The sequence below is a fragment of the Trichechus manatus genome, unplaced genomic scaffold (genome assembly GCF_000243295.1).
Source record: "Trichechus manatus latirostris isolate Lorelei unplaced genomic scaffold, TriManLat1.0 scaffold00007, whole genome shotgun sequence".
NCBI lineage: Eukaryota > Metazoa > Chordata > Mammalia > Sirenia > Trichechidae > Trichechus > Trichechus manatus.
Window position 1 is genome coordinate 19,952,845 of NW_004443943.1, and position 14,336 is coordinate 19,967,180.

Consider the following 14,336-nt stretch of genomic DNA (forward strand, 5'->3'; position numbering starts at 1 on the left):
ATAGCTTCCTGATTTAAAGCAACTGCTTCTGCTTCAGAGAAGGCAAATTGCTGTTAGTAAACAACTAAAATTAGTTATTGGAATGGGAGTGGCACCAAACCAAAGGAGATAGCATTTGTTCTCTTGACCAAGTCTTACCCTAAAGTATTTCACATTTTTTAAAGTATTACATGGAAAACCTGGTAATTCTTAAGGCGCAATAAAATCTGGAGAAGCGGTGAACTGCTTGCCGTCTTTGAAGACCGTGGAATGTGGCTGCCTCTCTCGTGCCTTTCCCAGCCCTCGATGCCTCCTGGCTTTGGCGGAGGCGTCCGCAAATTGGGAGAGACACTGCATTTGTGCCGCCTGGAGCAGAGCACTGCAGGGCCTCAGCTGTGGTGCCTGGAGGAGTTCCCTTTGCTCTTGACAATAGTTCAGGCACCCCGCACTTCCCTCCACCCTCCAGGTCGCGTTGTAGGGACTAGGACGCGCCGAGTCCTAGGGCTTTTGGAACCTTCGTGTGGGACACAAAAAACCTGAGATGCAACCGTGTAAGCTGACAAGGGATCCCCGGTCATGTTCCTGAAAGGAAGGGAGGGAATGGTGAATTCGGTCCTTGAGCCCCCAATTGCGCCCGAGAACATCTGCTCCTCGTGGGCATAGCACGTCTCTGGAAAGCTTTGGGCAGCAGTGAAACTACAGTCTTTGAAGAATTCCCGAAGTGGTAGATCAGGGACCGACCAGGGAAAGTGGGGGGAGGGGTGATCAGAGAATCTGGGCATTACTGTGCACGGGCTATCCCTGGTAGGTTCTTGTGATGCCAAGGCAGGCATCGACGATCGCAGTGCTCCTGAGAGAGAAACCGAGCAAAGGAGAGAAACTCTAGCCCTTTAACCTTGGGGCGGCGGAGGGAGGGCACCTCGGATTCCAGAGAGAGCCAGCAGCCAGTGGTGGGCCAAGAGCGCTGCGGGGTGCAAGCCCGCATCTGCTCAGCTCGGTCAGTTCACACCCGCTGGGCTCCTGCGAAAAGCCGGAAAGTTCTGGCGCGAAACTGCAGACCCCGCCCGGAGATCAGCGCAGGGTCCGGCCCCTCGGCTCAGCCGGGACGCTGCAGCGGCTGCCACTCCCTATCCAGAGCCGCTTGGTGACTGCGCCGCTGCCCACCACCTCCAATCATGAGTCTGCAAGGAGCGCTTTAAATATGCATAGGCACGTCACGTTTGGTGAACCCGTATCAGTCCATAGGGAGGGAGCCAATATCCATATAAATGTGTCCAGGGTGGGCCGAGAAGGGTTAAACCACTGGAGGCCGGGTGGGGTCTGCAGCCCTGGTGGCCGCAACCCAGGTTGTCAGCGCCAGTGAGTTGTTCCCCTCTTTGCCCTCTCTCGCTGCTGCTATCCATTGAGTGCTGGGCGGGCTCGGGAGGGGGCATTTTCGAGTGCTGAAGCTTGGAGGAGGCGGGAGGTGCCCACGGTTGAGACTGAGCGCGCCGGCCTTGAGGAAGGCACGTTCCTTAAGAGGGCACGGTCACTGCGCCTTCCACTGCCAGTCTGTTATAGAGTCCTCCTTCTCCGAGATAAATCTTGGACTTGGCCCCCAAGCTCCAGGCAATTTCCAACGGAACAGGTGAGCCCTGCGCGCTACCGGCGCCTCAACTCATACCCGCTGCGCTGTAAGTGGCCGGGCGCCCTTAGGCTCGGGATGTTCCCCTGGGGGCTGAGCTGTCTGTCGGTGCTTGGGGCGGCGGGCACCGCTCTCCTGTGCGCTGGTCTGCTGCTCAGCCTGGCCCAGCACCTCTGGACCCTCCGCTGGACGCTGAGCCGGGACCGGACCTGCGCTCTGCCCCTGCCCAAGGGCTCCATGGGCTGGCCGTTCTTCGGCGAAACGCTGCACTGGTTAGTTCAGGTGAGCAGCCCATTGTTCCCTGCCCCCCAGTCTGGCCCCTTCTTCCCCGGCTCCCGCTGGACTCTCCTTGATGCTCTCAGGGTTCGTAGCCTGTCCCTTCCAGTCGCCCAGAGCCTCTGGGAGCGCAGCACAGCCCTCGCCTTTGTCCAGCTGCCCCCCATCCCCGCTCCCTCGAGAGCACCCCGAGACCGCGCATCACCGGAGTCCTCCCAGTGCTACTTAACTCCTCCCGACACAATGCGAGAGTGAACGGAAGGGGTCTGAGAAGTGTGTCGTCCTATTCCTCCAAGCATAGAAAGAGGAATCAGGGGCGCGTCCCAGCTATGAGCCTTTGGGCACTCAAGGCACAGTTCTAAGTCTTGGTTTCCTCTTCTCACTAATGGGAATATAGAAGCATCTGCATTTCCCATAGGGTAGTCGTGAGGTCCAGGGACCCTGTACTTAAAGTGTTTTGTAAAGAGTAACGCAACAACCTGCGGCAAGGAGTTGTTATCAAGGGGCAGTTGGGAGGCCTGGGTCAGATCTCCGGCGGAAGCCCCGCGGCCCCAGCCCACCTCGCTCTGCCTCGCTCGCAGGGCTCGCGCTTCCACAGCTCCCGCCGGGAGCGCTACGGGACCGTATTCAAGACGCACCTGCTGGGCAGGCCGGTGATCCGCGTGAGTGGCGCCGAGAATGTGCGCACCATCCTGCTGGGCGAGCACCGCCTGGTGCGCAGCCAGTGGCCGCAGAGCGCGCATATCTTGCTGGGCTCGCACACACTTCTCGGCGCGGTTGGCGAGCCGCACCGGAGGCGGCGCAAGGTGAGCGGAAGCCAGAGAAGGGGCCGTCGGGACGTCAGACGTGCGGTTCCCGGGCACCTGCTGTGAACCAGGTTAGGGCCATGCGTTAGGGGTACACGAGCTGGTGACCTTGGGCCAGTCCCTTACCCTCTCGGGCTTCGGTTTATAAGGCAAGGACTGTGACTAAACAGTCCCTCCAGCTCTGACCTTCTGTAACTGTGATGGCAGAAGCACTGGAAATTCGGACCTGGCTAGAGATCAGGGAAGACTTCCTTGAGGAGGTGGCAGTTGGAACCTGGATGGATGTGAGGTGCTTTGTATGTCAGAGCAGAACAAAAGGGAATAGCTGAGCAAGAGCCAGTGAGTTTAGGTCCTGGCCGCTTGAAGGGAAGGAAGGCACGGGAATTGGCCTTCTGGCTCCTCCGGGATGGCGGAGCAGATGAGGCCGGACCGCGGCCAGTGCTGAGTTCGCGCTCTCCCCACAGGTCCTCGCGCGAGTGTTCAGCCGCGCGGCGTTGGAGCGCTACGTGCCGCGCCTGCAGGGGGCGCTGCGGCGCGAGGTGCGCTCTTGGTGCGCGGCCCGCGAGCCTGTTGCTGTCTACCAGGCATCCAAGGCGCTCACCTTCCGCATGGCCGCGCGCATCCTACTGGGGCTGCGTCTGGACGAGGCGCAGTGCGCGGAGCTGGCCCGGACCTTCGAGCAGCTGGTGGAGAACCTCTTCTCGTTGCCCCTGGATGTGCCCTTCAGCGGTTTGCGCAAGGTACCGCCGCCCGGGTTCTAAGAGGCCGGAGTCGCAGCCCCAGACCTTCCCTTTAGGGCTTCACGGCGCCCACGGCCTCCCAGACACCCTCGGCGTCCCCCACACACCGCCTCTGCTGGGGCACGGAGGCGTGGTGCAGGGTGGGGAGGAGGCATAGTGTGGCGGTGGGCGCCGGAGGCGGCCTTTGCCCTGACTCACTGTGTGACCCGGGGTGGGCCACACACCTTCTCTGCACCGCGCTTGCCGGTATGCGCTCCAGCCCCACCAGCCGCGGGCTTCCCGAGGTTGGGTCTCGGTGTTGGGCGCCCAGCCAGTGGTCCCGGCGCCTCCCCAGAGCGGCGCCTCGCGGCCGCGCCTCCCGCATCTCTTCGGAAGCCTCAATGGCTGCTGAACGGCGGGAGCGCGAGGGCCACAAACACGCCCCCGGCCCAGCCCGGCGCCAGCCCGGGTCGGAGAGGGGTGGGTGCCGGCTCCCAGTCCGCGGCTCCGGGCCTGCTAGTTTCCGGATCAGAGAACCGCGGCCTGTTAGACTTCAGAGAGATGAGCCCAGCGAGCAGCTAAAAAAGGCCCCATCCCGCTCTCCCTCTCCTCCTGATGTGGGTATTCTCACTGTGCCTATTCCCTGGTTTTCAGTCACCTGGATAAAAATAATAGATATGTACAAAGAGGCATGCTATGAGTCTGAATCGACTCCACCACAAAGTGTTTGGTTTTATAAAGGGGCATACTATGGGCTGAGCATCCTGGATACATTGTCGAATTCAATACTCTCAGCCTGCAAAGTGTTATTATCCCCCACCCTTTTTTTTTTTTTTTAATGAAGAAACTGAGGCTCAGAGTGGTTAAATTACTTACCCAAGATCACACAGCTAGAAGAGCACAGAGGTGGGATTTGAACCCAGATCTCCTCTGGCTCCAAAACCCAAGTGTTCAACTACACTGCTTTCCAAGCTGATATAGTCGTGCTTTTGCTTGTGCTTGCTCTCTGAACTTCTTGTCCACACCCCTTTCCAGAGGCTAATGCTTAGAACATACTAAGTGCCAGGCACAAAGCTAGGCTGGAAGACTGTCAACAGCAGGACCTTGGCAGAGTCAGCACAGCCCTGGAAAGTTTTTGGGTAGGTGTCCAAGCCTGGCCCCCTGAGCCTTCCTGCCCTACTCCTTCTCTTCCTGACCATCAGGGCATCCGGGCTCGGGACCAGCTGCATCAGCACCTGGAGGAGGCCATTGCAGAGAAACTTCGTGAGGACAGAGCTGAGGAGCCAGGTGATGCCCTAGACCTGATCATCCACAGCGCCAGAGAACTTGGCCATGAGCTCTCAGTGCAGGAACTGAAGGTAGGTGGTGGGAGGGAGGCCTCTCCTTCTCCCTCGCCTTCCTTGCCAGCAGCTTTTTACACATATGCTGCTGCCCCAGAGCCACATTCCTGTTTGGCCTCACTCCGAGCAACAGGCACTCCTCAAGATGAACAGAAAGAGGAGACCTAGGTCCCAGTCTTGGCTCAGCTACACCCACTAGCTGTGTGCCCTTGGCCAGTCTCTGCCCTTCTCTAGGACCCTCAGTAGAGGGTTGAAGTATGAATCCTAGCATGACCCGCCTTACAGGTTCTGGCCACAAACACCCCCCTCTCCCCTTCTCTGTCAGTCATGCCGCTGCCTCTGCTGTTTCTTTGACTGTGAAGCCTCTTCACTTCTTTCCTCTCTAAACGCTAAAGGGCTCAGGGTCAAACTCCACATCCTCCTTGAAGCTCCCCCTTCCTCCCTAAATCAACACTCTTCTTCCATGAGCCACCTTGGCATCTGGTTTTTTAATGCTGGTGACTTCTACCTGACTGTTTTGCCACTGCGAAATCTCCTGGAGAATTAGGACCCCTCAGTGGTGCAAATGGTTAACATGCTTAGCTGTAACCAAAAGCTTGGTAGTTCGAGTCCACCCAGAGTTACCTCAGAAGAAAGACCTGGTGATCTACATCCCCAAAATTAGCCTTTGAAAACCCAATGCAGCACAGTTCTACTCTGACTCATGTGGGGTCACCATGAGTTGGAATCGATTCAATGACAACTTGTGGTTATCTAGACATAGAACACATGCAGGAAGAAAGGAGGGAAGCCTTTGAGTGGCCCTAGGGCTCGCTTGAGAACCTGCAAAAGAGTAGAGAGGCCCTTGAGGGACGGAGAAAATTAGATATGGGAACACCTCAATCCTTCTCTAAGCAATTCCCCAACTCCCATCCTTTCTCTGGGCCTCATTTTCCCCTTTCCAGCCACCAGCTGCTGAAAGAGTGGGGCTCAGCCTTAGTTTCTCCTCTGAGAATGGGGCTAATACTCTCTGTCCTGACTCCTGGGTGGTTGTGAAGTTGAGAGGAGTCGAGCTGGTTCAAAGGAGCAGGTGGATGAGACATCTCTGAGCTGTGAAGGGGAGTGATATGGAAAGGAGCGGATGGTCCCTTTCTCTTGTCAGGGCTAAGGAGGGGGTGACCAGTGCCAAGAACCTCAGGGTTCTTAGGAAGGAACCCACTGGTCAAGAATCTTCAGTTCTGGCATGGATGTCAGTGGCAGACTAAGGAGGATGTTGGGGCCCTGGGGTCTCCATCCTGCCTGACTCTCCATCTTGTCTGGGACAGGGTGGGCAATTTTGGCCTCAGACCAGGTCATTCATTCCACAAATTTTATTATGTACCTATTTGGTGCCAGGCTTTGTGCTGGGGCTGAAGGATACAGCTGTGGGCAAAACACAGCCTCTGCCCTTGAGGTAATGAACCCTGGTGGCGCAGTGATTGAAGTGCTTGGTTGCTAACTGAAAGGTTGGTGGTTCAAACCCACCAGCCTCGGTGCAGGAGAAACATGTGGCAGTCAGCTTCCATAAAGATTCCAGCCTGGGAAACCCTATGGGACAGTTCTGCTCTCTCCTACAGGGCCGCTAGGAGTCGGAATGACTCTCCAGCAGTGGATGGGTTGGGCCCTTGGTGCAGGGAGGAGAGGTACACATTCATCCTGTGACCACACAGTCAGTGTGAAAACACAAACTGTGGGGGCTGCTAGGAAGGAAGACACCCACCAGGACCTGGGAGGAGAGAAGCAGGAGTAACGACTGGGGCCTGGAGGATAAAATCCACCAGGTCCCTTCTCTGCCTTTCCTGAGCAGGGCTGGAGAGGAAGAGGCTTAGTGACTCACTGAGACCACTCCAGTAAGCCTGGAAACCCGAAGTCATGATGTTCGCCTTTGCGCGCGGCTGGCACTGCTGCGGCCGTCCGGCCATCTGTGTGTGGTCAGTAACAGGACACACAGGTGGTGTTGGAGGCAGCACCTTGAGGTGGTTAAGAGCACTGGGCTCCTGAGCCTGATTGCTGGGAATACCAGCTGTAGGAACCTTTGCATAAGACAACCTCTCCATGCCTCAGTTTTCAAACCTGTTAGAACGAGGGCGGTAATTGTGCCTCAGAGTTGAGGTGAGATTTGAGTAAGTGAATATATTTAAAGCACTAAGAATAGTGCACAGAATAAGCTCCTAGCATTATCTCTCGGAATCCTCCCAAGACAAGTGGATAGATCCTGTTTTTCCCGTGTTGCTATATGTGACTTTCTCAAGAGGTAGACTTGGGATTCAATCAACTCGCAGCCGCCACGGTAGCTAGTCTCGGCTCGCCGGCCTTTGCTCAATGGTAAATGCGGTGATTTTGTGTCCCCGCCATGGAGCCGTCGGATCACTGCCCCAGGTGACTCCGCCGACCGAGTCTGAGCGCCGCCCGGAATGTCTTGCAGGAGTCGGCTGTGGAGCTACTCTTCGCCGCCTTCTTCACCACGGCCAGTGCCAGCACGTCCCTCATCCTGCTGCTACTGCAGCACCCGACAGCCATCGTCAAGATCCGGCAGGAGCTGGGGGCTCAGGGGCTAGAGCGCGCGTGCAGCTGTGCGCCCGGGGCCGCAAGGGGCGGCTCAGGGCTCCGGCCCGACTGCGGCTGCGAGCCAGACCTCAGCCTCGCGGCTCTGGGCCGTCTGCGCTACATCGACTGCGTGGTCAAGGAGGTGCTGCGCCTCCTGCCGCCGGTGTCCGGGGGCTACCGCACAGCACTGCGCACCTTCGAGCTCGACGTAAGTGCGCCTCGCCCATCCCGCTGCCGGCATCCTGCCGCCTCTGCGGGGCGGGGGTTGGGGCGGGCTGTGGGATTAGGACGGCGAGGTCTCTTTCCTTCGTCTCTCAGAGCCTCGGCTTTCCCGCCTGTAGAGTGGGCCGAACCCTGTCTCACCCGCCTGGATCTCGGGTTGCGGGACGCGAAACCTGGCGCCTGGCGAACCGGCAGGGTTAAGGGCCGTTTTGGAGAGGCCCGGGTCGTCAACTCAATTAGAGCTGAGTTAGAATAAAAACATACTTTTCTCCGAGCAAACCCCGCTCCAGCCAGTAAGTCTGGGTGGGGAACAAAGAGAGCCCCCCAGTATAGCCCGTACCCCACCCCTCTGGCTCCCTCACAAGATCAAGAAACTGATTACGATTACCTGTCCAGGTCCCCGCAGAGCCCGGATTCCAGGAAAGCGCGGCAATTAAAATATGGGGTTGACTCTTTTAATTGTCTGATCGGATTGGCTGGGGCTGGACAAGGTTAAGATCTAGGCCTGGCTCCATCTCTGTATGACCTTGGACAGTTTCCTTCCCACCCTGAGCCTCAGTTTACCCTCTAGGAAGAGGCTGTTTTAGTCCTTTCTGGCTCTGACACTGCAGGTGGGGCTGGGGCTGTGTGGCATGGCGGCTGCATCAGAGAGTGGCGCCCTTGCGCTGCTGAACTGATGATGCTTGCCTGGAAGGTTGTGGCTGTAGGTCCACGTGAGGCAGAGAGGGGGCACCTCCTTCCCTGACACTTAAAGCAGCAAACATCCATGGCACGTTGCGCGGGCATCAAAGGGGCTGGGATTCTGCCCTCAAGGAGCCGGAGGTGGAGAGAGGGCTGGCAGCTTCATCCCCAACTGTGCTGTAGGACACGAAAACATTTTGAAAACTGGCATTTGAACTGGGCTAGTGAAGGATTGGCATGGGAACAGTGCACCAGAGGGAACAGCCAGGCAAAAGTAGGAGGATCAGTGAGATGTCTAAAAGTGTCTTGGATGCAGTGTCTAGGGATTCAGACTTCATTCTGCAGGCACTAGTGTGCCCAAAAAGACCTTAGGGAAACAGAGGGAGAAGAGCACAGGCCATGCAGGGTGAGGGCTGGGGGAAAGATCTTGGCTACCCTCCACTTTACAGATGGGAAAACTGAGGTCCCGAGAAGAGAGAGCACTACTTGGGTGATTCCAAAATGTTCTGTCCACCTCTTGGGAGACTGACTAGACACCCTGAAGCCAGTAGAGGGGAGGGTAGCAGGATAGACGGGGTTAGAAACCAGGTCTGAAAGAGGAATGATTTTAAAAGCTGGGAGAGGGAGAGAGACCATGAAAACTGCCTTCCAACATTTTAAGGACTCCCCAGTTTAATTCTCACGTGGACCTTCTTAAAGTGTGGCTACCAGATCTGAACATTATTGACCAGCTAATGGGTGGGAAGGTCCCTGCACTAGGCTGCTAACCTAAAGGCTGGCAGATCAAACCCACCCAGTGGCACCACATAAGAAAGTCCTGGCAATCTACTCTTGTAAAGATTACAGCCAAGAAAAGCCTATGGAGCAGTTATACTCTGTAACACATGGGGTAGCCATGAGTCGGAATCAACTGGACACAGCCGGTTTGGTATTTTGGTTTTAATGGGCAGGAAGGACTGGGAGGCAATTTTCAATTCAATACAAAGAAGAGCTTTAAATTGAGCTGACCATAGAGGAACTGGGGTCCCTGTCATTTGCGTTGTTCCTGCCCAGTTAGGACTAGAATTTAGGTAGATGCAAACTAGAATTTAGGTCTCATGAGCTAATGTCAGGGAAAAAAAAAAAGACAAAAATAAAACACGAGGACATAAATAATAATCAATCCCATTCACTGAACATTAATATATGTGCCAGATACTTTATTCCAATCCTCACAACAATAAAGTGGACATTTTTGTCCTCATTTTATCAATTACGAAACTGAGGATCAGAGATATTGAGTATCTAGCCCAAGGTCACACAGCTAACTACATACAGAACGAGCTGAGATTGGAACGGAAAGCATCTTGCTGGCTTCCGGATTAGTAGCGCGTTCCCGCGGTTGTAGGGAGGCTGTTCGATGCACCTGGAGTGGAGGGTCGATTCTACCGGGTTTCCAGGTGCCTCCTGGTCAGGCCGGTCTCCTCGCCTCCCCGCAGGGCTACCAGATCCCCAAGGGCTGGAGCGTGATGTATAGCATCCGGGACACGCACGAGACCGCCGCGGTGTACCGTAGCCCGCCCGAAGGCTTCGACCCCGAGCGGTTCCGCGCGGCGCGCGATGATGCGCGAGGATCCGCGGGCCGCTTCCATTACATCCCATTCGGCGGCGGTGCGCGTAGCTGCCTCGGCCAGGAGCTGGCGCAGGCGATGCTCCAGCTGCTCACAGCGGAGCTGGTGCGCACAGCGCGCTGGGAGCTGGCCACACCCGCCTTCCCCGCTATGCAAACCGTGCCCATTTTGCACCCGGTGGATGGGCTGCAGCTCTTTTTCCACCCGCTCGCGCCTTCGGCCGCGGGGGATGGGCTACGTCTCTGACACGCAGCGCTGCGTGTCACCGCTTGGCCAGTGGCTGCGGCACGCATTCAGCGCAGCCCATCTGCTGCTTCCCAGTGCTGGGTCCGGCGGCTACTCACTTGCTCACTGGTTCAACAAACGTTCACCAAATGTATCTCTGTGCTGGACTCTGAAGGACGCCGTGCGGGAGCAAGCTGTGAGCCACGGCTGCGGCGAGGGAGAAGCGCCCAGGCCGGTGTGAAGGTGCCTCCTACGCTCCGCGCCCTGAGGAAGGAAAAGTCAGGGGCGAAGCTTCTTAAACCCTTCACAGGATAGCGAAGCAGGAATGGAGGGAACAGATCTCAACTAGGAACTACCTGGGCCTCGCCTTCCGGGGCCAGTCCCAGGAGGGCACATGGCTCGCGGGGCGGCGGGAAGGATTGCGCCTCGCAGTCGGTGCCAGAGAGCCGGCGCACGAGGCAGAATCTGCAACCCTTGCTGGAAGCAGGGACTCCGCGAGTGCGGCCCTGGACTGGCTTTGAACCTTAGGAAGACACATGGAGAGGGCACCTAACGGAAGGTCTACAGGCAGCTGGCCTCCGGGTTCGTAGGCCGGGCCACTTCTGCTGGTCTCGGCGGAAACCCAGAACTGCAGGAGCTTCCAGGGCTCTAAACAGCTCTACGCCACCGGATTCTGCTGGCGACTTCTTAAAAGAAAAATTCCTATTTCAAGAACGCGTTTAATCTTCCCATTTATACAGGAGAAAGTAGCACACAGAGAGGTCTCTAAGTCTGATTGTTTTCATGGAGACTGAGACATAATCAGAGAGGTTTGGGATATTTGTAGTAAAAACAGGAAGGCCAAGAAATAAAGTTTCCTGGCAGCGGTTGAGGAAGGAGGCTAGAGGTTTAGCTGGGCACTACTCCCTGGGAAGGCGCGGGGTGGAGGGTAGGGGAGACCCTGGGAAGGACCCACCCCAGCGAATGCCCGGGGAGGATTGGAGCCAGAAGCTGGGAGGTGAATTATCTCTGCGGTAGCTGGCTACAGGGACGTCCTGGATTCCTGCCTCAACCTCCTTCTGTTGCAGAGATAAACTGAGGAGTAAGTGAGGCAAATGACTCGCCTGAGGAACCAGCAACAGGCTCCTGGACTCCGCAGCCAGTGCCCCCTCTACCCCATCATTTACCCCCGCCCCAGCCTTGGACCCTTGGCCATCATGTAGGACTGAGCTCTTTTCTCCTTTCATAGTGATCCTTGTCTTGGCTTAAGGGCTCTCTCTGAGCCTTTCTAACACTGAGGTTCCTTCCAGTATTTAAATCAAAGCCCAGAACCTTCCCGCCATTCCCAGAAGCGCACCTGCAAACTACCACCCATCTTCCGACAGGCCCAGGAAGCTGGACATGAGGGGTGAGCCAGGAAAGTTGCCACTCAGGCCCGAGCTGACCCCTTAGTGAACCAGAAGGAAGCTGGTGCCCTCCTGACCTTATGCTTAAGGTGGATCCCGGGGCCAGAAGGAAGGGGGGACGCAGCTGGCGTGCGCAGAGTCGGTGGCTCAAGAGCGCAGCGGGCCCTTCCGAGCTCAACTGACACCGCAATAACCCCCATCCGGGGCAATTCATCACCTACTGCAGCGCACAGGCCGGCGCCAAGCCCTGAACTCGGCGGGCGCCAGGGGCGGCAAAGGTGGGCAGAACGACGGCCTGCCCTCAGGGCGCTCCTGAGGCCGCGGAGAGGACTGCGGCCCGCGGAAGCGCGGAATGGGTTTGAGTGAGGCCGCTGGGGTTTCTGGCCTCGGGGTTGATTTTGATTTGGCGATGAGGAGGCTCTCAGAAGCAGAATAGTCCCTCGAGCTGGTTCCAACAGACCTGGTTTATCTGCTCTGTCGTCTGGACTAACTATAAGCCCCTGTAGCGGTGACTTTAAGTGTACTTTAATTTTCCATTGGTACATCATATTCAGTAATATAAAGAATATATGAGCTCCGGTTTTAGGAGCTTTGAAATCAGCTGGAGAACAGCAGGCCTGATTCTTGCCCTCCTGGACTTGATGTGCTGATGAAGGAGGTTGACAAATAAAAGAGCAAACAACAGAGCAAGAATATGTCAGATGCTATAGGTGCTGTAAAGACAATAAAACAGGCGAGGTAATACAGAGTGCCTCGGGGCTGAGCTTCACTGGGTGAACCGGGAAGGCCTTTCTGAGGAGGTAACATTCGACTTTGGGAAGGAACCAGCCAGGGCGACCTGGAGGAGGGGCATCCCAAGCAGAGGGAACGGCATGTATAGAAGCCCCAAGGCAGGAATGAGTGTGTTTAAGAGCTAGGAAGAAGGGGGTTGAAGGGAGAAAGGTGGGGGAGGGGTTCATCGGCTGCTCTAGCTCGTTTGACTCCAGTCTACCTCTTGGGTCCTCATCCTCTCTCCCCAAGGAAAAAGCAACTCTCCTCCCTAACCCTTAGAAACAAGGAGACTGTTTTGTAAACATTTGGGGAACATTTTGTTTTCCAGTGAACCAAACCCCCTTCCCGACCACCACCACCCAAGAAAGCTTGGAGAAGTTCCTAGATCAAAGTTCTTACTGGGTAGGTAATTTATTGACACCCTCCTCCCCTTCAAGATGTTCTTTAATGATCTCTTTCACTCATTACCGTTTCATCCTTTCCTGCCCGACGCCCCCGCCGGTCTGGATGGGTAGATAGATAAATTTTTTTCCCCTGTGGCTATTTCCAGAGAGCAGGCCCTGCTCATCTTGTAACCCGGCGCGCGCTGAACTTGGCGAGTTGGCCTCGCAGAGTTCACCCGGATGTCACGGTCCGGTCTGTAGGGGTCACAGGCGGGTCAGGCCGGAGGATTGGGAATGGGCCCCAGGTCACGCCTCTGCTCACCAGCTTTGCTCACTGGTCAGAGGCACTGTCCAGAAAGGGGTGGGCCCAGGATTTCTGAGAATTACCTCTTGCGCTACTCACCCCAGTTCCTGAGGGTTCCCAGGAGTTTGCTTGCACTGTTTACAGTCACCAAATCGTTAGGCGAAATGACAGTGGGAGAGACCCCCTCTTCAGAGCCTCTGAAACACACCCCTGGTGACCACAGCCCGGACTTTGCGAGTCCCTATAATCTTCGCAGACATTTTCCGACCCCGCTAGGTTTCCGGACACCGCAAGAGAGCCACGTCTTTAACAGTTCTCAGGGTCAAACAGCTTTCTATCACCAAAGGACGCTTTCCAAGGCGTGTGGCGTGCTCCTGCGAGAGCTGTGTTCAATTTTAAACATATGTACACAATTCTGTTTTGTTTTCGGCGCTGCTAGTGCGTTCAGTGTCCAAACCAGGGGAGCGTGTGGCCCTGACTGGACCAAAGACTTGTGGCTCCGCCAAGTGGGAAGCGGGGAACGCACCTGCGCTCCCAGCAGTGCCAGGGCGCCAAGCATTGGCTGCAGCTGCAGCTCATAGTTTAGCAAAGGCCAGGAGACCCACATCCGAGTACGGTTTCCCCCAAACCTCCCATTAGCTGCCGGCAGAGGTCTGGGTTGTGGGCCGAACACTCCTCCCACCTGGGTGGGGGCAGTGGCTCTGAGCTGGGTCTGAGCTGCGAGAGCAGAGGAACGCTCCAGTGTGTCTGCGTCCAGGCGGTCCTGGTAACGCAGCCTAGGGTGCCTGGAACCGGAGGAATATTTGCAACCAGAGACCCCTTTGGGGAATTCACAACTACCCCAAAATGTAGGCAGACCGGGAATAATCGCCCCCATATTAAAGAGGAGGAAGCAGGCACAACGATGTTTGATGACTTGCGCAAGGTCACGCAAGTACAGATGGAGCCAGGACTCGGAGCTTTCCTTCCTCTATCTCCTGCCAGGGCTAAAGACCCTCTATCCGGCTGCGTACTAACTAGGGCCAGGACCCTCGGAATCTAGCGGGCTGTGGCCAGATCGCGGAGTGTGGCGCCGATTACGGAGCTGCTGATGAATTGTCCCCGCTGTGCCCCACTGGGACGTCAGGGTTGGGGGTCAGGGTTGCACGTGGAGTCCCGAGGGACCTGGAGGTTCTCTTGTACCCTTAAGTAGAACCTTCCAAGACTTCATGGGTGCGAGCCCTCTTGCGGGGGCTGGGGAGCTGGGATTCACCTTCCACCGGTCATGCCTAACTCCCCGCCGCTCCCGCTTGGGCCCTGGCCCTGGGCTCTTCTGCGGGATCTTCGGAAGAGTCGGGAGCCCTGCTTTTTGCTCTACGTTCTGGACCTCAATTTCATCACCTCTGGGGCGAAGCAGCTGGGCGGTCCCTGAATGCACTTCCCCAGTAGGTGGAAGGGAGCCCACCT

At 56.6% G+C, this 14,336-nt stretch overlaps 1 protein-coding gene across 1 annotated transcript; it reads left to right on the top strand.

Annotated features, from left to right (window-relative positions):
- Positions 1-1,681: 1,681 nt before the first annotated feature.
- Positions 1,682-10,068, top strand: LOC101342295 (cytochrome P450 26C1). The gene is made up of 6 exons (XM_004369939.1): positions 1,682-1,885; positions 2,461-2,685; positions 3,150-3,425; positions 4,607-4,762; positions 7,188-7,517; positions 9,691-10,068. The coding sequence occupies exons 1-6, from the start codon at positions 1,682-1,684 to the stop codon at positions 10,066-10,068; spliced, it is 1,569 nt and encodes a 522-aa protein (XP_004369996.1).
- Positions 10,069-14,336: the final 4,268 nt, after the last annotated feature.

Coding starts and splice junctions, on each gene's coding strand:
- LOC101342295 (XM_004369939.1), top strand. CDS start 1,682: ATGTTCCCCTGGGGGCTGAGCTGTCTGTCGGTGCTTGGGGCGGCGGGC. Junction 3,426..4,606: donor CCTTCAGCGGTTTGCGCAAG/GTACCGCCGCCC, acceptor CCTGACCATCAG/GGCATCCGGGCTCGGGACCA. Junction 7,518..9,690: donor TGCGCACCTTCGAGCTCGAC/GTAAGTGCGCCT, acceptor GCCTCCCCGCAG/GGCTACCAGATCCCCAAGGG.